This window comes from Petaurus breviceps, unplaced genomic scaffold (assembly GCF_028583685.1).
Source record: "Petaurus breviceps papuanus isolate PSGF00001 unplaced genomic scaffold, PetGlider_PUasm1.0 186, whole genome shotgun sequence".
In the NCBI taxonomy this organism is placed as follows: Eukaryota; Metazoa; Chordata; class Mammalia; order Diprotodontia; family Petauridae; genus Petaurus; species Petaurus breviceps.
The window spans coordinates 7,477,294-7,499,959 of NW_027185798.1; the positions used below are offsets into that span (position 1 = coordinate 7,477,294).

Genomic DNA, 22,666 nt, shown 5'->3' on the forward strand with positions numbered 1-22,666 from the left:
GTGGTGGTGGTGGTGGTAGTAGTGGTATGGGTAGTAGTAGTGGTGGTGGTGGTAGTAGTAGTAGTGGTGGTATTGGTAGTGATAGTGGTGGTAGTAGTAGTGGTGGTGGTGGTGGTGGTGGTGGTGGTGGTAGTAGTGGTATGGGTAGTAGTAGTGGTGGTGGTGGTAGTAGTAGTAGTGGTGGTATTGGTGGTAGTAGCAGTAGTAACATCTCGTACCTCGTCTTCCTTCTCTGCTCCCCTGCTGTCTGCCTACTTTTCTTTCTTCTACTCCCTCCCTGAGCCTAGCTGACTTCCTATGGAATCACAGAATGTCAGAATGGAAGGGCCCTTAGAGCCCATCTTGTCCAACCCTCTCATTTTGCAGATGAGGAACTGAAGTTCTGGCTGGATGGGGATTCACTCAAGGCAGAAAGCAAGGTAATGGTGAACCATAAGTGGAGCCGAGGGCTCCTCGTTCCAAATCCAGTGACTTTTCCCCACCACACTGGTGGCCTGAGGATGCTTTGGTATGGCACTGCATGTTTGTGGCCCAACCCTGCTCCCTGGAACTTAGCCTTTCTATTCTTGGCTCTCATTGCCCCTCTCCATCCCCAGTCCCTCAACTTTCATTCCACTCAACTTCCTAGATCCCAAACCAAGCATACTGAGTCTATCCTGCCCTATATCCCTAGGCTCTCTGCCTCAGGAAGCAGAGATCATGCTATCCATACCTTCAGCACAGGGAGGGGGGGAGCAGAGAAGAGAGGCAAGGCAAGTAGAAGGAATTCAATCTTACCTGCTGCAAAGCCAGTTGGACAACAGATAACCATGAGTAAGAGGGGAAGGAGAATCACTATGGAAGCCTTCATGGTCTTGTCAGGGGAGAAGAGATGGAAGAATGAAGCTAGATCTTTGTAAACAGTTAAGCACCCGTAAAAAAAAGATTAAAACCAAACCAAAGCAGATAGAAGAGCCCTAGGGAATGGGTTGCTCTCACTCCTCTGACTCCTCAACAGCTTCCCCACTCCTTTTATAGCTCTCCAGTAAAGAGGAAATATCCTTTCTTGTGAATTAAAGAATCCTCAGTGTTTTACCACCCAAGAAAAGGGAAGCTGGAGGTGGGGCTGAATCAAGGGGTTTACTTTGGGGGACTGATCCGGATCTAAACCTCATTTTTTCCATTTTCAGGGGGTGGTCCTTGGCAGCCTTTTCTCAAGAGTTGGGCTGGCTCCAGCTGATTAATCAGTGAAACCAAGCATCCAGAAACTCAGTCCCACCCTCTCTTCTTGTATTTCTAATGACACTTGCCAGACAGCCTTAATTAAATCAAGTTAGCTGCTACTGGCTTAGGAAAGGCTTATAGGTTCCTAAATCTAGAACTGGAAGTCATCTTAGAGGTTCCAATAGAACAACTTGCCTTGTTTTTCAGGTGATGGAAACTGAGGCCCAGGAAGGTTGCCCAAGGTTACACAGGTGTTAGTGGAAGAGAGGAGACTAAACTCTGGTCCCTGCTCCAAATTCAGAGCCCTTTCCACCATTCCACAGACAGGGTCTTCTATGACCAACCAAAGGAACCTCACTTACCCAGCTGACAAATCTGCCTAGGCTCAATTCCAGATTGTAGAGACACTTGGACCAAATGTCAAGGGAACCATATCCTAATTTGGCCTCTGCCATCAACTGACTTGGGTGACCTTAAGCTGGTCACTTTCCTCCTTTTCTTTTTACTCTCTCCATTAAATGAGGGTATTGGGACAGAGCTGCAAGTGGGATGGAGTTGGGGGAGTTAAAACTAAGACACAGGAAGACAATAGAATATTGCTGAGCTCCAAGGAATGACAGAGATGAACAACTCAGAGAAACATGAGAAGATTCTTGAGAAAGGATGCCGAGAAGAATGCAGAGCCAAGGACCATCCTCAAGGCTGACCACAACCATCTAAACCAAGTGGGAATGACAAAGATGAACAGTTCAGAGAAGATTCTTGTGAAAGAATGCAGAGCAGAGAAAATGGAGCCCACAGATCCACATGCAGGGCTGGTCAGAACAATGCAACTGGAGCCAATGGAATAGCATCAATTACTGTGGTGACTGTTAATATCAGGCTGTCAGAGTGAGCACTCGCAGCCCTCCTTTCCTGTTAACAAGCCAAAAATGAAGTGTTCCAGGAACGGGATTTCGAAGGGCTTTTTGCTGGGAAGTCTGCTGTATCAATACACTCCACATTAATACTGCTTTAAAAAAAATGCTTTTAGGGGGCAGCTAGGTGGCGCAGTGAATAGAGCACTGGCCCTGGAGTCATGAGGATCTGAGTTCAAATTCAACCTCAGACACTTAACACAAAAACTAGCCGTGTGACCTTGGGCAAGTCACTTAACCCCAATTATCCTCCAAAAAAGCAAAAAAAAAATGCTTTTGTGAGAATTTTTAAAAATGAAATAAGACAAGGGAGTTGGGACTCTATGACCCCTAATACCTTGATTCTATAGTTCTTTGAAATCCCTCCTGTATGCCCAGCCCTGGGCTAAGAAAAGAGAACAGGCTCTTGGGCCAGAAGCCACAGGTTCAGATCCTGATTCTGTTATTTACTGTGTGACCTTAGATAAGTCCCTTAACTTCCCTTCATAACCTTTCATTTCTTCCTCTGTAAAATGAAGAGAGTTTGATTAGATGCCCTCTAAAGATCCTTCCAGCTCTAGACATATGAAGATATATTGGGCAATTCTTTGTCAACAGGGTTCTCTACAGCAGTGACTATCTGAGACAACCTTCCCTCACTTGCTGTGGTCTCTGTTTCCCTCCGCTCCCCTAAACAGAAAGTGCAGAGTGTGGGGTCTGAGAGCCACACAGAGAGAACAGGCCAGGCACAGAGTCTGATCAGCAGACTGGATGAATAGAAGGGCACAGGCAGAAAGGCAGTTTAGGTCTGACTACAGGCAGTCTGATGTGGTAGAAAGAGAGCTGTACTTAAAGTCAAGAAGACCTGGGTTCAAATCCTACTCTTGACCAAGCCACTTAATCGCTGAGCCTCAGTCTCCTTATCAGTAAAAGGGGAGAATAATAGTACCTGACTACTGTTTTTGGGAGGATCTAATGAGGTAGCAGATGATAAAATGCCTTCTAAACACTAAAGGTGCTATACATGTGTCAATGGTGATTTATTATTTTTAAATTTTTTTACTTTTTAAAAATTTTCACATTTTAAAATTTTATCACTATCTCTTGTGTTGAAAATCCTGCAAAATTATAATGAGCAGGTTTGGCCCCTAAGAAGAGACAGGAGAAGGCACCTCCCCCTCATTTCTTTGCAGGGTAGTGGGGGAAGGGGCAGAAAGACTGGGTGTGCATCACTGCATAGAATGGCAGACTTTTTTGGACTACATTGGTTGGTTTTTACCTTCTTTACAATTCTTCAGCATAAAGGATGGCCTTGGGCTAGAGGGGAGGTGTATACATTGGGAAATGGAGGTGGTGGTGATGTGACTATCAGGAACCTAGAAGACGTGAATTATACTCCAGCTTTTTTGATATTTACTGTGTGACTGTGGGTAAGTCATTGAAGTTGGCTCAGTCCGGGTTTCTTCATCTGTAAAATGGGGGTAGTAAACGGCACCTGCCTCACAGGGTTGTGTGGATCAAATTAGATAACATATGTAAAGTGCTTTGGAAACTTTAAAGAGTTGTGCAAACACTAGCTCTTGCTATTAATAATCTAAACCACATGATCTGGTCACCGTCAAAGTAAGCAGTAAAAGCTAAATCCTGAAACCCAGAGAGAGGAAGTGGGTGCCCAAGTATTCCAACTACCAGTCTGAGAATCTAACCATCCTCCCTTGCTTTGAAGAGTTGGGAGTAACAGTAACATTTAACAATGAGAGATTGGAGGCTGGGGACAAGGGTGAAGTAAGAGGAGAGAGAGAAGAAGCAGCAAGGTAGAGAAGGAAGAGGAAAGTGCCCTGAACTAGCATCAAGAGGACGTCTGGGATTTAAATATCCCTCTAAGCTTTACATCTTATGTGGTAGGTACCTGAGGTATGATTATCCCCATTTTATAGGTGAGAAGACTGAGGCTTATGGTGGTAGCATAACCTGCCCACAGTCACAGAGTCCACTAGATTTGGGATTAGAAGCCAAGTCTTATGGGGCTCCAATTTCTCTCCACTGGATCTTACGAGGGGTGTGTGTGATCTTGAGGACATCTCTTCCCCACTCGAAGTCATTTTCTTCATCCGGTTGGATGGGTTGACTTGGAAAGGCATTTCCATCTCTAAGAGAATGTGGGGAAGGATGAAGGAGCAGATTTGGAGAAGGGGGTGAGGGGATAGCAGAAATGTGAGAAAAGGGAGGGAGGGAGAGGGGAAGAGAGGCAGCTGTAACCAGGGAAGACCTGGGATCTCCTTTGGGAGCTGTCATCTGGTCAGTCTATTTGTATTCTACCATAGTGGGACTGCTCTGATTGACCCTAGAGGGCAGAACCAGGAATGGTGGAAGATTCAAACAGACCAATTTAAGCTTAGCTGCTGGGTGGAAAAGGCTTCTCTCTTCACTAGTGGTTTTCTCATCACTGGAAGTCTTCAGGTACAGACTGGATGGCCAGTAAACAGGACTTGATCCCTCTCTCACCCCCCTTTGAAAATAAAGGTCAAGATTTCCCCTGACTCATTTCCATGGAGTCACTGTTTCAGGGGAAATCCTGACCTATTTTCAAAGGTCCTTCTCCTCTGCCCCCTCACTTAACTTTCCCTTAGGGAAGCTTTGCTCTAGACCGGAGTTGGGGTCCCTTCAGCTTTGGGGGCAGCCTTTTGACTGAGTCCAAGTTTTCCAGAACAAATCCTTGAGGATGTAGAGGGTCATATATGGCCTAGAGGCCACAGGTTCCCCACCCCTGCCACCTGTATGTTGGCGTGGGTGAGGGAGGGTTCAAGTCATGTTTGCCAATTCATAACCTGAACCGTCACACAGGCCTAGTATTAATTTATCCTGAGCCTGGCCAGAATCGTTTCCCTTCAATCATAATAAAAGAAGAACTGAGAGGAGAGAAGGAGGAATAGGAGATGATGTGACAGCCGTCCTATGCTTCATCCAAGGGCCATGGAGCTTTGTGGTCACTTAACTAATCAAGTGACCTTGGTCTAGTCATTTCATCCCCCCCTCCCCTGGAGGAGGGCAGGGGGGATTGAAACTGATTGCTGAACCTCCACCTTTAGCTGTCTGATCAAATGGTCTCCTCCAGGTGTGACCCATATGACCATGGCAAAGGGCGGTGGGTCTGGCTCTGAGGTTGAAGGTTTCAGAAACAAGGTTAATGTTTTCCTCCTTCTCCTTGGTGGCAGACATTTCTAAGTGTGTTCCCATAAGAACCCACTCCTCTTGCCTGGGGAAAAGTCAATAACTATGGAAGATTGATTTGTGTGTCTATTAGCAAAACAGCAGCAATTTGAAAAACATGGCCAGGGCTCTTATCCAAAAATCTCTCCTCTGCCTACCTGTCACAGTGCCTGAAACCCCACCATTGGAGCTTAAATTCAACGAATCACAGATCTAGAATTGGAAGGGCTCTTAGAGACCATGGGTCTCTTTTTATAAGGTTGAATGATTTACCGAATTAACCGGGGCCCTTTCGGGGGCTTTTCACTGTGTGTCTTGAAGTGTTTGTCTGCCAGAGTCCCCTATGGAAATGGGAATGATCAGGGAGGTAAGCTTTAATGGGGGCCATGACAGCATCTGAGGACAAGGCCATGTGAATATGAGACTGAGGCTAGGTATCTGACTTGGGGGGAGGAAGGTAAGAGGGTGGCAATGGCGGGGGGAGGTAATCTGTATTTTAAAATTACCTATCCTGATGGATATTTCGTCCTTCCTAACAGAATGTAAGTTCTCTGAGGATGAAGACTTTTATTTTTGACTTTGTATCTCCAGCCCTTAGTACAAAGCCTGGCACACAGTTGGTGGTGGGGACTGCTGTTCACCCTCATTTCTAATCTGTAATAAATACTTGTTTGATGCATTAATTCTCTATCTGATCATAATTGCTCCATGGATATGCCAGTGGTGTGCCCTCCCCATTCCTGGAACTGCTTCATGAATGGGCTCTGCTCTTTCTTTCATTTCCTTCCTCCCCTTCTCTAGCACAGAGCCGAAATCTGGGTGTGGAGGAGCTTCCAGAGACTGGCAAAGCATATCAGTGAAGGATCAGCAACTCACTTCTCTCACTTGTCCCGAAGTCCCTGTGTCCTGAGGCACCTGGCTCTGTGCCAGGGAGAGAAAACCACAGTCATGCAGAAGCCCTTCTCCCTCTGAGCCCAGGGCCTGGAGCCCTCGTGCACCCGCTGCGGGTCCCCACACACGCTGACAAATCCTCCTTTTGTATATACCCGTCCAGCCTCTGCCCCCTGGCTCCAGAGGATCTGACCCAAAAGGTAGTTAATATATTTGCCTTAAAAGGGTTCCTATGTTGGTCATTATCAACATTGTTACTGACTTGCACCTTGGTTTAGAACTCCCAGTGAGAGGTTCTGTAACTTATAGCTTTCCAGAGGCACTGAAAAGGTTAAGGGGCTTGCCAAGGAACCAGTATATATCACAGGCAGGATTTGCATCCAGATCTCCCTGGATCCAAAGAAAGCTTGAGAACCATTATATCACTTGTAATAATAAACTACTACCTATGACAATGGCTGTTATTATTAAATGTTATTGATTTTGTTTATTTCTGCATCACCTTCATTTCTGAGCATATCTTTCCTCCCTTCCCTACCCAAGGAGCCTTCCCTTATAATACAATTTTTAAAAAATTAATCATAATATCAGTAGTTGCTCACATGCTAGGCAGCTAAGTAGCATTGTGGATAGAGTGCTGGGCCTAGAGTCTAGAGACTCATCTTCCTGAGTTCAAATCTGGTCTCACATACTTTCTAGCTATGTGACCCTGAGTAAGTCATTTTACCCTATTTGCCTCAGTTTCCTCATCAGTAAAATGAGCTAGAGAAGGAAATGGCAAACCACTCCAGTATCACTGCCAAGAAAACTCCAAATGGGGTCACAAAGAGTCAGATAGGACTGAAACAACTGAACAATTCATATGCTTACCAAATGGAGATGGAGGAAATCATGCAATAATGCAGATTGGGTTCTCTGTTAGCTAAACTTAACTGGGTCCTCACTGAAACCAGGCAATCTGCCTACACCTCTCGAATTCATTTCCTATTCCATTCACTGCAGTGACTGTTCTAAACCTTTTCTCCTCGTGTCTCTCAAACCTCTTCCTCCTCCCTTCACACTTCTAATCAGAGGATGTTGCCTCTTACTTTATTAAGAAAATAGTTAGTCAATCATGTGCTATGTTTTCCCTCTTCTTTCTTTCTTTATAATTCAAAACCATTTGACATAGTAGGGTAAAGGAGGGCGAAGGGGCCAAGCATTTAGTACTTTATAAATATTCATCTCTTCTCTTTTCCTCCAGTCTCTTATGTACTTGTATTCCCAGTGCTTCCTACGTTGATTGATGAGGAGGTGGCCCTTCTCATTTCATCCTTCTCCATTTACCTTTGATCTCATTCCCGGGCATCTGGCCATCCTCTCCAGAGAATTATCCTAACAGTTATCTCTCCATCTCCTCAGACAAACTTCTAGATAAAGCTATTTCCACTTGCTGCCTTCACTTCCTTTCTTTTTACCATCCGACTTCCGTCTTTACTCAGTGGAAACTGCAGAGTAACCAAAGATCCTAAAATCTGCCAAATTGCGTGTCCTTTTTCTGTCCTCATCTTGACCCTAGCTTCTTTGCTGTATTTGTCACTGTTAACTGTGATACGCTCCAGGAGACTCTCTCCTCTCCTAGTTTTGATGAAAGTTCCCTTCCCGCCTGTTCCTTCTCAGTCTCCTTTGCTTGGTCATCTTGCATGTCACATTCCCTAACTGTGGGTTCTGTTCTGGGACCTCTTTTCTTCTTTCTGTACTCACTTGGTAACTTCATCAGCTTCCATGATTGGACCACTGTTTCTACGCTGATGTCTCCTAGATCTTTCTAGAGCACCAAGCTCTCCCATGAGCTCCATCCTCAACTGCATGGTAGACTTAGAGAACTAAGCATTTCAAAGACATTTCAAACTTACCATGTCCAAAGAGATCTCATTATCTTCCCTTTCCACTGATAAGGGTCGGAATCCCAATGGGTTCAGCAGGAACCCTGATCTTATCTAAGACCAGGAAACCTGCAATGGCATCTGGAAAGAATTCAGCTCAGCCTTGCTTGGAGTTAGAGTTGACAAAGTTCATTATTACGCCATTACAGCAGGCAAGAGTCCTTAGGAGACCTGCAAGTGAGAGGGGTACATGCTTTTAGTTTTAAAGGGTAGGGCTGCCATTGTCAGGGCTGACCAGATGGAGGGAAGAGACCTCAGTGCATAGATAAAGGTTAGAGCTGACCAAGAGGATTTTGTGACTTTAGTGCATAGATAATTTAGATGAGATTTGGGCCAGACCAGAGGAGACCTGAGGCAAGGACCAAGGAGGAGACATGAAGAGAGTAAGTAAGAACAAAGGAGTCACAAGGTGTTGCCTAGGTGGAGTGAGGATAGGGGGAAGGAGCAGAGCCCAAGGTTGGGAAAGAAATTTTACAGATAACAATTTTACAATACAAATTGCAGTTACAATTGCACAGACTGGTTTTACAAGTTGGTTTCACAAATTGACCTAGACCCCAGGTACCCCATCACCACCCCTACTGACCCTTTTCTGAACTTTCCTATTTCTATTGAAGGCACTACCGTCATTCAGTCAGCCCACTGTCATCCTTGACTCCTGTCTTCCTCACCCCACATATCTAATCAATTGCCAAATCTGGTCATTTTTACCTCCAAGAGGCCTCTCGAATTACAGCCCTACTCACTAGTTACAGGGCCAGTTGACAACTTAGTCAGGCCCTCATCATCTCCTGCCTAATCCATTGCCAATTTCCCAGAAGACCCTTCTCCTTCTGAGCAATCCTCTACACAGCTGCCAAAGGGATTTTCCTCAATCTGACCACATCAATGTCCTCCTAGAGAGAGTCGGATTCCCTACTGCCTTTAGGATCAAATATGACTCCACCTTTCCCAAGCTGGCCCCAACCTATCTTTCTAACTTATTATACATTATCTGCTTTCACACATTCTACAATCCACATGCATTTATGAAGGGTTATGTGCCCGATGCTGTGCTAAGACCTAGGAATAGAAAGATGAAAAAGGAACTAGTCCTTGACCTCAAAAAAACTTGCACTCTCCTGGGGGAGAGGGAGGAGAATCATCTAAATGAATACAAATTAATTGGGGGGAGGGGAGAGAATTAGGAAAGACTTCTTAGAGAAGGTAACTTTTGAGCTTAGTTTTCAAGAGAAATGGGAATTCCAAGACACAGAGGTGGAAAGAGAGATCATCCCAAGCATGGGAGAAACCTTGGGTCACAGGTTTCTCAAGCTAGAAGGGACCACAAACATGATTTATGTAAAATAGAAATCCTCACTCTTCAATAAATTCAAACTATTAAAGAGTATATCATTAAAGAAACTTAGAGAGAAGCAGATTTTCTACCCTTCACAGCCATGAGTAGGAGATGTATTCTTTTTTTTTTTTTAAAGCAATCGGGGTTAAGTTACTTGCTCAAAGTTACACAGCCAGGTGTTTCTGGGTGTGGTGCTAAGTATCTGTGCCCTGATTTGATCCGTCACCTGGCCTCCCCAGGAGATGTATTCTTAACTAACGAAGGGAAAGAGGCATTGACAAAAGATAAAAATAGATCATTTTGATTCCATGAAATTGAACAGCTTTTGTACAAAACAAATCAATACACCTATGATAAGAAAGCTGTTGACTGAGTGGGAAAAAATGTGCATATCAAATAACTCTGTCTAATAAGAGTCTGATTACAAAGTATACAGACAGCAAATAAAAAATAGAGGAAACCAAAAGCAATTCCCTGTAGGGAAATGAGCAAAGGATATGAACAATTCTCAGAAGAATTGCCGTCTCAACCACTATATGAAAGAATGCTCTGACTCACTGATAATGGAAGAATCTGGAAGCTTCTCTCACACCCAGGAAAATGGCAAAAATGACCAAAGACAAGAATAATCACCATTGGAGGAGCTGTGGAAAGTTAGATGCACTTGTGCGTTGGTATTTTTTTTCTTAATAGAAAATAAAGCTTTATTATAAAATTTGTTAAAAGTTATTTGCGTTCAATTACAGACACAGCGTATGTGTGATGACCAACTTTGATAGACTGGACTCTTCTCAGCAATGAAGTGATATAAGTCAATCCCAAAAGACTCATGATGGAGAGAGATGTCTACACCCAGAGAAAGAACTAGAAAGAACAGAGTTTGAATCCAGATTGAAGCAAATTACTGGATCTTTTTTTTTCTTGTTTGGTTTTGTTTCCTCTTTCTCATTCTTCATTCCATCTGATACAATCCTTCTTTATAACCTGACTAATGCCTAATGTGAAAGTATTTGCAGATCCTATGCTTGATTGTATGCGACATGGGGTGGGGGGAGGGGAGGGTGGAAAGAGAAAATTTGAAACTCAAGTAATTGTGGAACTGAATCTTGTAAACCAAAAGTAAACAAACTAATGAAGATCAAAAAATTAAAAAAAAAAACCGAAAAGGAAGGAAAAAAAGTTATTTGTGTTTATAAATTTTAAAAACACTACTCAGATCATCTTTATTGATGCATGTAAATTTTCCAAGGATATGGGGCCAAGGAGGGGGCTATTTAAACTCTTCTTTATCTTAAAAGCAAAAACTACTAAAAATAAGAAAGGACTTAAAAATATGGTAGAACAAATGTGCCCTCAGATACATGAATAATACATTTGAACATGCTTTGTACAAGGGCCTCATCAGGAGAAAAGGTGGGCATGAACATAAAATGTAGTCTGACTGTCCTTTTTGTATGCTGAATGATTTCTAAGTCATGTGATGGGTGAAATCTGAAATAAGTGAGGAAACAAAGATTCAAGCTTCTGAGCACATTTATTTATTACACAATCCATGCTAATTGCATAACACATGCATCCTCAGCTTGGCACTGAACTTCGATTACAGGTTTTTATGCATTAAGAGAAAACAATTAAGAGTATATTAAACCAGGGAACAATATTAGGTAATCTGATTTCCAATTGGAAGAAAGATTAGAGGCTTTTCAAGTTGGAAGGGGAGAGCAAACAGGTACAACTCCCTGGAATCAGAAAAAGAGGTGGCCTGCTCCCTTGTATTCAAACAAAGGAATAAGGAAACAGTAACTTGATTGACCAATACAGGACCAGTTTTCAGATAAGACATATGGGTTGCTTGAGATGCATAATTGTGAGAAAACTCCTTGCATCAATCTTCAGATCTGACTGTGTTTCTGGTCAGCATAACCTACATATTGAATTAAGAGTCTCTAAGCAGGGGCAGCTAGGTGGCTCGGTGAATAGAGCACCAGCCCTGGAGTCATGAGGACCTGAGTTCAAATCCAGCCTAAGACACTTAACACAAAAAACTAGCCATGTGACCTTGGGAAAGTCAACCCCAATTGCTCCCCCCCCCAAAAAAAAAAAGGAAAAAAAAGTCTCTAAGCAACAAAAGTCTCTAAGCAACAAGAGAGGCATTCCTGCTTCCCAGTCCCTCGGGGCTAGGTTCAAACCATGCAACAAGTTTTCTCACAATTCCTATAATTGAATATAGTTTTCTCATAAGACAGAAATTGGACGAGATCCATAAGTGAATAGAAAAGGAACTGAACTAGATACAGAATTGAGTCACAAAAAGAAGTCAGCATGGTTCACTCAATTCCCCCATTCCCACATAGAGTGGAAACTCACTCAGAATACCACTTTCCTTTTTCTTTCATTTTGAGGACAATCTTGTTTCCATGAACTCAGTATTTCAGTGATCATATGAGTAATACATTTGTCCATCCTTTGGAGCAAGAGCCCCCTTAGGAGAAAAGCTGAGATGGACACGAATGTAAAAGCTAATCTGACCTTTCTTTTCATATGCTAAGTGATTTCTAAGTCATAGACTGGAAACATGTTCCAAATGATGGGGTACCTGGGGTCTAGGTCAATTTGTGGAACCAATTTGTAAAACCAGTCTGTGCAGTTGTAACTACAATTTGTATTGTAAAATTGTAATCTGTAAAATCCCTTTCCCAACCTCGGGCTCTGCCCCTTTCCCCTGTCCTCACTCAGCCTAGGCAACACCCAGTGACTCCTTTGTTCTTACTTAATCTCTTCACGTCTCCTCCGGTCTGGCCCAAATCTCATCTGAACTATACGCACTCAAGTCACAAGTTCCTCTTGGTCAGCTCTAACCTTTATCTATGCACTGAGGTTCCTTCCCTCCAAGGTCAGCCCTGACGATGGCAGCCCTACCCTTTAAAAGTAAAAGCATGTACCCCTCTCACTTGCAGGTCCCCTAAGGACTCTTGCCCGCTGTAATGGCGTAATAACTCTAACTCCAAGCAAGGCTGAGCTGAATTCTTTCCAGATGCCAGTGCAGGTTTCCTGGTCTTGGATGAGATCAGGGTTCCTGCTGAACCGATTGGGATTCTGTCCCTCATCACAAATACCACAACACTTTTCTTTCATCTTAAGAAGAATCCTGTTTTCACAAACTCACTGTTTCCGCGTGATGTAAGCTTGGCTACTTTGCTAAGCGTTGTCTTAGTACCACTAGGTTCAACTTGTCTTCTTCGAAAGGACACTTAGAAGCCCTTTTATCGAGTGTGTGTTATGTATATCCTCACAATTTCCTCTTTCCATAGACTTTTCTTTTACTGTCAAATCACTGTGGGAAAAATTGACATTACAGCTTCATATGTTATAACAATAATAATAGCTAGCATTTATATGGTGCCTACTATGTGCCAGGTACAGTGCTAAGTGTTTTGCACTATTATCTTATGTGATCCTCACAACAACAGTGGGGGGCAGGTGCTTTATTATCGTCTTTCTTTTACAGTTGAGGAAACTGAGACAAAAAGAGGGTAAACGATCATCCCAGCTTACACAGTCAGTAAATGTCAGAAGCTAGATTTGAACTCAGATCATCCTGACTCTAGGGCTGGTACCCTTATCTGCTTTGCCACCTAGCAAATATATTATTTTCTATCAGACTACTTTCTCCACCTTCCAGTCCCTTTGCATCTGTCAGTTGACAAAACTCTAAGAAATACTTTCTAAATAATTTGTTCTGGGGCCGCTAGGTGGCACAGTGAATAGAGCACCCGCCCTGGAGTCAGGAGAACCTGAGTTCAAATTCGGCCTCAGACACTTAACACACAAACAAAAAAACTATCTGTGTGACCTTGGGCAAGTGACAACCCCAATTGACCTCCAAAAAAAAAAAACCATCTATTCTCAGGTTTCTGCACTTGATATAACCACCAAAAATCTTTTTTTTAATTAAAAAAATTTTTAATTAATTTTTTTCTTTTTGGAATGCAATTGGGGTTAAGTGACTTGCCCAAGGTCACATGGCTAGTAAGTGTTAAGTGTCTGAGGCTGGATTTGAACTCAGGTACTCCTGACTTGAGGGCCAGTACTCTATTCACAGCCGCCCAATCACCAAAAATCTTCTAAGAATAGGGCTATTTTAAGGGAGTAAGAGAATTAAACTTTTAACCCCCTCAAAAAAATAATTTAAACTCTGAGGTTTATTTCTCATAATATGAAAACTAATTTTTAGCCAATTCATCATGTATTAGGTAAAACTTACTTGTCTTCCTTAAAGCAAAAGCATTCAATTGAAATGGAATCTTTAAAAAAAAAAACAGTCACCAAAACAGGTGACTCTCATAGGTACTATTCCCATGCAAGGTAGGGAGAGATATAACCCAAGGAAATCACTGACAAAAAAAAAAAGCCTCCGTGTAAACCAAAATATTTATAGCAGTTCTTTCTTTAAGAGAGCAAAGTAGATATGGTGATGTGGAATGGCTAAATAAATTCTGGGGCATGATCATAAAGGAATGTTATTGTGCCAAATGAAATTACAAAAATGATGAAGGTAGAGAAGAACGGACTTCTGTGACCTAATTTCAAGTGAAGTAAATAGAACAAGGAAAACAATATGCACAATGACTACAATAATGTATATGGAAAGAACAACCGTCAAACCATCAAAACCAAAAGTTGTACAATTCTCAAGAACAAGCTTGGCCACAAAGAAGAGACTGGAGAGAGCACACTCCCTCCCCTCCCCCAGCCCTTCCTTGGCAGAGGTCAAGTTCCAAAAGGTGTGGAATATCGTTAGGTCAGATCATTTTGAGATTTTCATTCGTTTTTTTTTTGGGGGGGGGGTTTCCCTCTTCTTCCTCTTTTTTTTAAAAAAAGGGGGGGAAGGGATATAGGGAGAAATTTAGGAGATGTAAAAATAAAAACTATCAATAAAAATCTATTTAAAAAAAATTAGTAAATAAAAAAGGGGCATTATACTTTAAAAGGCTGAGAATCACTGATCTAGTTGAACCCCCCCCCACCACCACCACCAGTTGTAAAGATGGAGAAATTGAAATCCAGAGAAGGAATTGACTTGCTATTATTATTCTCATTTTACAGATAAGGAAAGTGAGGTTGACATTAAGTGACTTATCCGGGGTTACACAGCTCCAAAGTGTCTGAAGCAGGATTTAAACTCAGGTCTTTTTCAGATAGCTAAGTAATTAGAGTCAGGAAGACTCATCTTCCTAAATTAAAAATCTGGCCTCAGACGCTTACTGGCTGTGTGACCCTGGGCAAGTCACTTAACTCTATTTGTCTCAGTTTCCTCATCTGTAAAATGAGCCAGAGAAGGAAATGGCAAAACACTCCAGTATCTTTGCCAAGAAAACCCCAAATGGGGATCATGAAGAGTTGGACACAACTGAAATGACTCCAAATCCAGCAGCACTCTATGGTCCCTTAAGCCTTCTCTGGCTTTCAATTTCTTGAACCATAAAATAACAAGGTTGAACTCAATGGCCACTAATGGCCTCTTCTAGTTCTAAAACTCTGATGCTAGGAAGGATTGAGCGAGAGGCGTGAAAACTTCTCAGACTATATCCCAAACTCTAGTAAGGTTTCTTGTGGGAACAAGCCTGAGTCCCCTTTACCAGAAATTACATGATTTACAAGGACTCAAAACTCAGAGTGGTATGTTGTCTTCCCCCTCCACTGCCACTTCAGCATTAAGTTGGCCAGATTTTCCCACCTAGATTGAAAGCTCGACTCCCAGCCAATGGGAGTAAGGGATGGTGGTGGGAGGGGGCTTGTTTATGCTAGGGTATATAACCTCACTTTGACTTCTGTAGTCCATGCTAGTAGAGGTGATGCCCTTTTCTCGAAAGAACTGAATAAATGCTTCCTGTTCTTACCTTGAGACACCTCTGATTTTCATAAAATTTGGGTAGGGGATTTTTGGGGTCCCAGTATCCCCCACAGAGTGAAATTTAGTTACTTAAATCATGAGGGCTGTCTCAGTTTCCTCATCCATAAAATATGGAATTGGACTGGATATAACTTCTAACATCCCTTTGAGTGTTGTCTATGACTTCCTGGGGTGGGGGTGGGGGGGAGCCATTTTTCCCCAAAGAAACTTCTTACATTTGGGGGCCACTGAATCTGTCAGCAAGTGTTTCCTTGACAATGAATTTAGGTCTGCTCTCTGACACCCAGTCATCAATCAACAAACATTTATTAAGTGCCTACTATTTGCCTCACAAAGCAGACATATCATATTCCTCCACCATGAGCCTGTCATAGCCTTCAAATGCTTGAAGCTAGTTATCCCACCCGCCCCAGCCCCCAAATCTTCCTTCTCCCACCTGAACATTCCTATTTTCTTTAGCAGATCCTTGAATGACCCAGTATCCCATTCTCTTACCATCATGGGCACTATCCCTTGGACTCCAGCTAAACAAAGTCAATTCTGAAACTGGTGCCCAGAACCGAACACTAAACTCCTCATGGGTTCTAACCAATGTTCCCCCTTCCTCCACTTCACCATTTTGTCCTGGGCTGGCATAGTGACTTCCACCCCAAGCAGAGCCCATAATTAAGAGAACCATACAGAGAAGAAGGAAACCAAGGAACCCTTACCTCCAGGTGACAAAGTACTGCTAGTTTCCAGCTGAATCAAATGTTCTGATATGGAGGGCATTTTATCTGATATCAGGCGGATAAGGAGGGTGAAAAGGGGTGTGCCTTAGGCCCAGAGGATGGGGGAACGAAGAGGAAAGGAGTGATAGTATTTTATAAACCCTGATAGAGACAAAGAAGAACTTGGAATGTGGGTAGGGGCGGGTAGGGGTGAAGGTTTCAATTTCTGTATATTTTTTTCTGATCCCCTGGTCCTATACAAGTTCACTAATGCCATTATCATAATACTAACCTCATAATAAAATCCACGAATATCAAGTTAAGGGTCAAGGTTCAAAGGGAGGACTCAAAGAAACCACTACCTGGTCAGAAGTCCATTTCTGAGATTCCCAATCCAGACACTAACTTCCAAGTCTTTTCCATACTCCTCATTAAAAAAACAATCACCTAGATATGAGATTAGCCCCTGATGGGGCAGGAATCAGAGGGAGGACCTAATTACTTGGCTATAGAGTAGAACATGCTTTATTTTCCTAACTACTGAACTTGGCTGAGACAAAGGTTTGGAAAGATACAGAATTTTGTTGAATATTCAAATCTGAGTATGGGATAAGAAGACCATCCCTACTTAGGTTAATGAAATTAGTATCCTTACCTGGGTTTACATAGCTCCTGATTTCAGATTGCCAGAACTAGATTGCTAGGTTCCTGAGACTACTGACAATGCCACCTCAGGAACAAATGGAAAGGTGTCCTCAAGGACCCACATGTCACTATCCTTGTGACTTCATCATTGATGCTCATACCTTTTGGTATTTGACTTGCCCTAAGACCTCCATACAGCTTTCAATATAATTGATTGCACAAAACTCTCTCTAGGCACACATATGCAACATTGAGGAAGTCAAGGAAAGCCACTCTGTCTACCAAACTACCCAGACTTGAACTGCTTTGCTGCTTGGGTACTTCCACTAACTCTTCCCCTGTAAACACATTTATTGTTTACGGTCTGGGGAACACTTTAGAAATAACAGCCCAGAAGCTCAGGTTAGCTTTCCTTTTGTGAGTTGTCAGCAGACAGCATCAGAGTGAGAGGTGGCTGGTACCATCCTCAGGGCAACACTGTTATTACTGGCAATGATATTGTTATTGGCAATAGCTACTACCTCTTTCCTAACCCACAGATTAATTACTGTACCATAATTGTGGTAACATTTAGGAGGATTGTCAAGTGAAAGATCTTCATAAGGTCAACCTAGAAGTCACAGAATTAGGTCTGACCGTTAGAGCTCACATTTATTCATGTAGCATTTGTGGGAACCCACCCGTACACCCCAGTTCACAGACTGTGATCACAGACCCCAGTGATGGCTACTCTGTGAGTCTAGACTAGAACATAGAATTTGGAGACACAAAGACAGGAGTTTGAATATTGCCTGAGACACTTCCTGTAGGGCTACCATTATTACTATGATTAAACTCAGACTCACAAGCCTCCCACTGGTGTGTTGTCTCTAATAGTCATCCAAAGGATATGATTAGTTCAAAGCAAATAGAGTTAATTAAATGGAATAAGAAGAAAAAATAAGCGTAACGTATTTCCCCCATAAACTTAAGGTAACACTACCACCCACATCCTCAGTGGGGAAGGTGTACACATGTAGGGAGCACTCATAGAGAGCATGGGCAGCCAGGGTCAGTATTGCCCATAATGCTCCTTTTCCTGGTCTTTTCTATGATGCTGCTCTGGGGCCATTCACTGGAGTCAGAACTATGGCCAGAGATTATCAGTCACAGACCCTCTGGGCACAGGGGGATGCAGCAGCCCTTGCTTCTAGCTTCTCTCAAGTTCTTTCACATCACTTCTTTTTTTATATTTGTTTATTTACTTTTAGTGTACAACATCCAGTTCCACAGCCCCTTGTGCTTTAAATTTTCTTCCCCTCCCTTTCCTCCCTCCTCCCCTCCCACCATGGCGGCATGCAATGCAATATAGGATCTACAAATATCTTCACATTAATCATTAGTCAGGTTGTAAAGAAGGATTTTAACTGATGAAATGAACAATGGGAAAGAGGAAACAAAACAAAAGAAGAAAAAGAAACCGAGCAAGTCATTTGCTTCACTCTGCATTCAGACTCCGCAGCTCTTTCTCTGGATGTGGACATCTCTTTCGATCATGAGTCTTTTGGAGCCGTCTTATAACCTTACATTGCTGAGAGGAGCCCAGTCTATCAAAGTTAGTCGTCACACATACATTGTGTCTGTGATGGTGTACAGATTTCTCCTCTTTCTGCTCTTCTCTCTCAGCATCAGTTCATATAAGTCTCTCCAGGTTATTATGAAGTCCATCTGCTCCTCATTTCTTATTTATTTCTTTTTAAAGCAATTGGGGTTAAGTAACTTGCTCAAGGTTACACGGCCAGGTGTTTCTGGGTGGGTGCTAAGTGTCTGAGCCTGGATTCGATCCCCCACGTCATCCAGACACTGAGGCCGGTGCTCTTACTCGCTGTGCTACCTGGCTGCCCCTCTCATTTCTCATAGTACAATAGTATTCCATTACATTCATATACCACAACTTGTTCAGCCATTCCCCAACTGATGGGCATCCACTTGATTTCCAGTTCTTGGTCACCACAGAAACAGCTGCTATAAATATTGTTGTACATACAGGTCCTCCTCCGAATTCTCTAATCTCTTTGGAATATAACCCTCACATCACTTCTTTATGAGCATGGTTGAGCTCAAAAAGGTCAAAAGGCTGAAAGTTGGTGTTTGTTTTTTAATAGCTCTTTAAGGAAAGCAATCATCTCAACTAAAAGCCTTTTGGGATAAAGGGAAAACCTCTGTTATTCTTTACCTAATGATATCTTGTTCCCTTTAGAATCTCAGACTTTCACCTTCAAGAGGAGATAGTCTCAACCCAGGTCAGGCACCCAGCCCTTTAGAAGAAAGAACAGACTCCCTGTAGCTAATTTGCTAGTATCCCCAGGCTCATGCCCCTCTTTATTTTTGACCTAGCTGCTGACTGGGGGTTTGGCTTTCTGTCAGACACTTCACTCTCTAGCTTATGATGAACATTGCGTAAAGCTTCCTTATTTTTGTCTTGAACATTTGGTCATCCTTCATGTATGAACTAGTGTTCAGGATTCCTTGGTTTTCCAGCTCCAAACCTCATCCATTCTCCAGTGTAGAGGGATGGGAAAAGGCACAGAAATAGAACTAAAGCCAGGGATCAAAATCTCTTCTACCTGCTTAACCATCATCTGGTCTCTTAAGTCTTTGAATTTCCCCTTAAATACACAATTGCTATATCAACAAAATCTTCTAATCTCAAATTTGATTTTTCTGGGCCCCTAGGGTACCTATAATATGAATAAACATTTTGCTGTAAAATTATAAGCAGCAATGGAGTGGAAAGGACAAATCCTAATTCTGCTATGTAGTAGCTGTTGGCCCTTGGACAAATCATTTCCCTTCTATGAACCTCAGTTTGCTTATCTCAAAAAAAGTGGTGATTCAATAAATATTTAATAATCACTGACATTTACCAGGGATTGCACTAAGTGCTTTACAATGATCACCAATTTTATCTTCACAACAGTCCTGGGAGGTATATGCTATTATTATCCCCATTTTACAAATAAGGAAACTGAGGCAAACAGGTTAAATGACTTTCTCAGGGTCCCACAACTAGTAAGCGGCTACCAGCAGAGTTGAACTCAGGCCTTTCTAACTCCAGGTCCTATGATACCTAAGAAGCACAATGACAGGTGGCTTGGAGTGAAAAGCATTCCCCTGGAAGTTAGAGGACTTCGATTCAAACTCAAGATAAGACACTTGCTTCCTGGGTGATGTCAGGCAAGTCACTTGACTTCTCAATTTCCTCATCTATAAAATAATGGAGCTGCACTAAATGACTTCTGAATTACCTTCCAGGTACAAAGTCTGGTCCTGTGAGCCTACCATGTTCTAGGAATTGTATTTTTTACTGGAGATTCAAAGAAAAAAAATTAAATATTCCTTGCCATAAGGAGTTCACACTCTTTTAAAACAGTATCTAATTTTTATTGAAAGGTTCAGTTTTTATATCACAGTCATTTCCAAATACATACACTTAAAAAAGAAAGACAAAAGCAGGTCAGTAAAACTAATAAACACATCGCCTGCATCCTTCAGCTTACGGAACAATAACATTGGGATTTTTTCTTCTTTCAACTTACATAATTATTTTTTAAAATTTAAAATCTTATTCTCATTGATACCTTTTGTTTTTCCATCACCCTCATTTCTGAATACAGCCTTTCCCCTTCCCTACTTCACAAACCACCCAGCATGAGAGAGAGACAGAGACAGAGAGAGACAGAGAGAGAGACAGAGACAGAGACAGAGAGAGACAGAGACAGAGACAGAGAGAGGGAGAGAGAGAGAGGGGGAGAGAGGGAGAGAGAGAGGGAGGGAGGGAAGGAGAGAGAGAGAGAGACAGAGACAGACAGAGAGAGAGAGAGAGAGAGAGAGAGAGAGAGAGAGAGAGAATACCAACCTATGGACCAAGTCTGACCTTGCATGAAATATTCCCTAGTCCCTCACCTTCACAGAGGTGGGAGATGTGAGCCTTTTCTCAGTTCCTCTCCCAGACCAAGTTTGTTCTTATCATCACATAGCATTCAGCTTAGTTTTATTGTTCTTTTTATTGACATTGTTATATGTAGTCCTTGTGTATTCATGTTTTCTTGTTCCCACATTCTTCCCACATTTCTCTGGATTTATCATGTTCATCGTTTCTTACAGAATGGTAGTCTCCCATTCCATTCACGTATCACCTTTGGTTAGCCAACCAGTTGTCCCAGTTGCTGGGTGATACTTTGTTTCTGTTTCCTAGTTATTACAAAAAGTACTGTTACAAATATTTTGGTGTATGTGGAGCCTTTCTTTCCATCTTTGATTGCTTTGGGATAGACACCTACCAGTAGAATTTCTGGGTCAAAAGGTGGGGATATTTTAGTCACTTTCCTGCCATAATTCCAAATCGCTTTCCAAAGTGGTCATATCAGTTAATAACTCCACCAATAATGTACTAAAGTGCTTGTTTTGGCGAAGTCCTTCCATCATGAACTATTTCCATTGGTTTTGCTTTGTGCCAATTTTCTGGGTGTGAGATGAAACTTCAGTGCTGTTCTGATTTGCATTTCTGTTACCGTCGGTGTTTTGGAATAGTCTTTCCTTTGGTTGTTAATAGTCAACATTTTTTTTAAATTTTGTTTATTCCTTTGATGACTTATCCTTTGGGGAATAAGGAGGTTGTATTCTGCTGGGTAGATACAACATGTATACAAATCAACATGATACAAAAGAGAGCCTAAAAGGAGAAATCAAGAGAATTGCTCCAAGAAAATCACTTTTAGCTAACAGGGATCAAACAATAATTAAGATGTCTAGAGCAAGAAAAAGAAATTGAGTGACTGGGAGAGAAAATTGGGTATGGAGGATCCATATTATTTCTCCTCCTAACAGGTTAAAGCTTAAGGTCCTTTGGAGCACCAGGTAAGAACAAAGCATCAAAGTAGGAAGGATTGGATGATTGCAGAGTCCTTCTCCCTCCTCCCATCTCCCATTTAATAACACTGACTTCTTTTCTTGCACCTCCAGCTTCTTCTGGAGGGAGGGGAAAGCCAAAGGTCAGTTGAGTCCCATTCAGTTACAAGGTGTGATTGTAGCTGACTAGAACAGTCCTGCTTCTTCTTCTTGTTTGTCCTTCATTCTCTCTTTTTTAAATTATCATTTTCCCTCCCCCCCCCCCCACACCTACACACCCACACACATACACACAGATATCTGTAAACATACATAAATACACATATATACTCATACACATATATGCAAAACCTTACTATGCTTATTTCCACTTGTCATCTGTTTCTCTGAAGGTAAATAACATCTTCCTTCATGTGTCCAAGTCTTTCCATGTTTTTCTGAATCAACCAGTGCATCATTTCCTATACCACAGCAATATTCTAACCCAATCACATCCTATCTGAGAGATTGTCTGTAAAAATTTTCCCCCAATTTTCTACATTCTTTCTATTCTTGGCCACATAGGTTTTATTTATATGAGAAAATTTTAATTTAAAATAATCAAAATTATCCATTTTACACTTAAACAACGCTCTCACCTTATAATATGGTTTAAGGTGTGATACTACTGAATCTGGCTCCTTACATCTTTTTCCCTTGGTTTCCTTGAAGTTCCTGACCTATTCTTCCAAATGAACCCTGTTGTTATTTTGTCTAACTCAGTAAGATCATTTTTTACTAATTTAATTGGGATGGCATTACATAAATAAATTAGTTAGGTAAAATTGTCATTTTCTTTTTTTTATAATTATTTTATTTTATTTTATTTTTTGCCTTTTGGAGGGCAATTGGGGTTAAGTAACTTGGCCAAGGTTACACGGCTAGTTTGTGTGTGTGTGTGTGTGTGTGTGTGTGTGTGTGTGTGTGTGTGTTAAGTGTCTGAGGCCAGATCCAAGTTCAGGTCCTCCTGACTCCGGGACAGGCGCTCTACTCACTGTGCCACC

The 22,666-nt window shown here is 42.1% G+C and overlaps 2 protein-coding genes across 3 annotated transcripts in view; both read right to left on the minus strand.

The window, feature by feature from the left end:
- The window catches only part of CCL24 (C-C motif chemokine ligand 24), a 6,970-nt gene extending 5,928 nt beyond the window's left edge, over positions 1-1,042 (minus strand). Inside the window, exon 1 of the mRNA XM_069089462.1 lies at positions 778-1,042. Within this exon, the coding sequence (XP_068945563.1) occupies positions 778-850 (73 nt within the window). The 5' untranslated portion in view covers positions 851-1,042. The remainder of the gene's footprint in view (positions 1-777) is intronic.
- POR (cytochrome p450 oxidoreductase) overlaps positions 1-22,666 on the minus strand; it is a 203,683-nt gene that overhangs the window by 169,608 nt on the left and 11,409 nt on the right. The window lies entirely within an intron of this gene.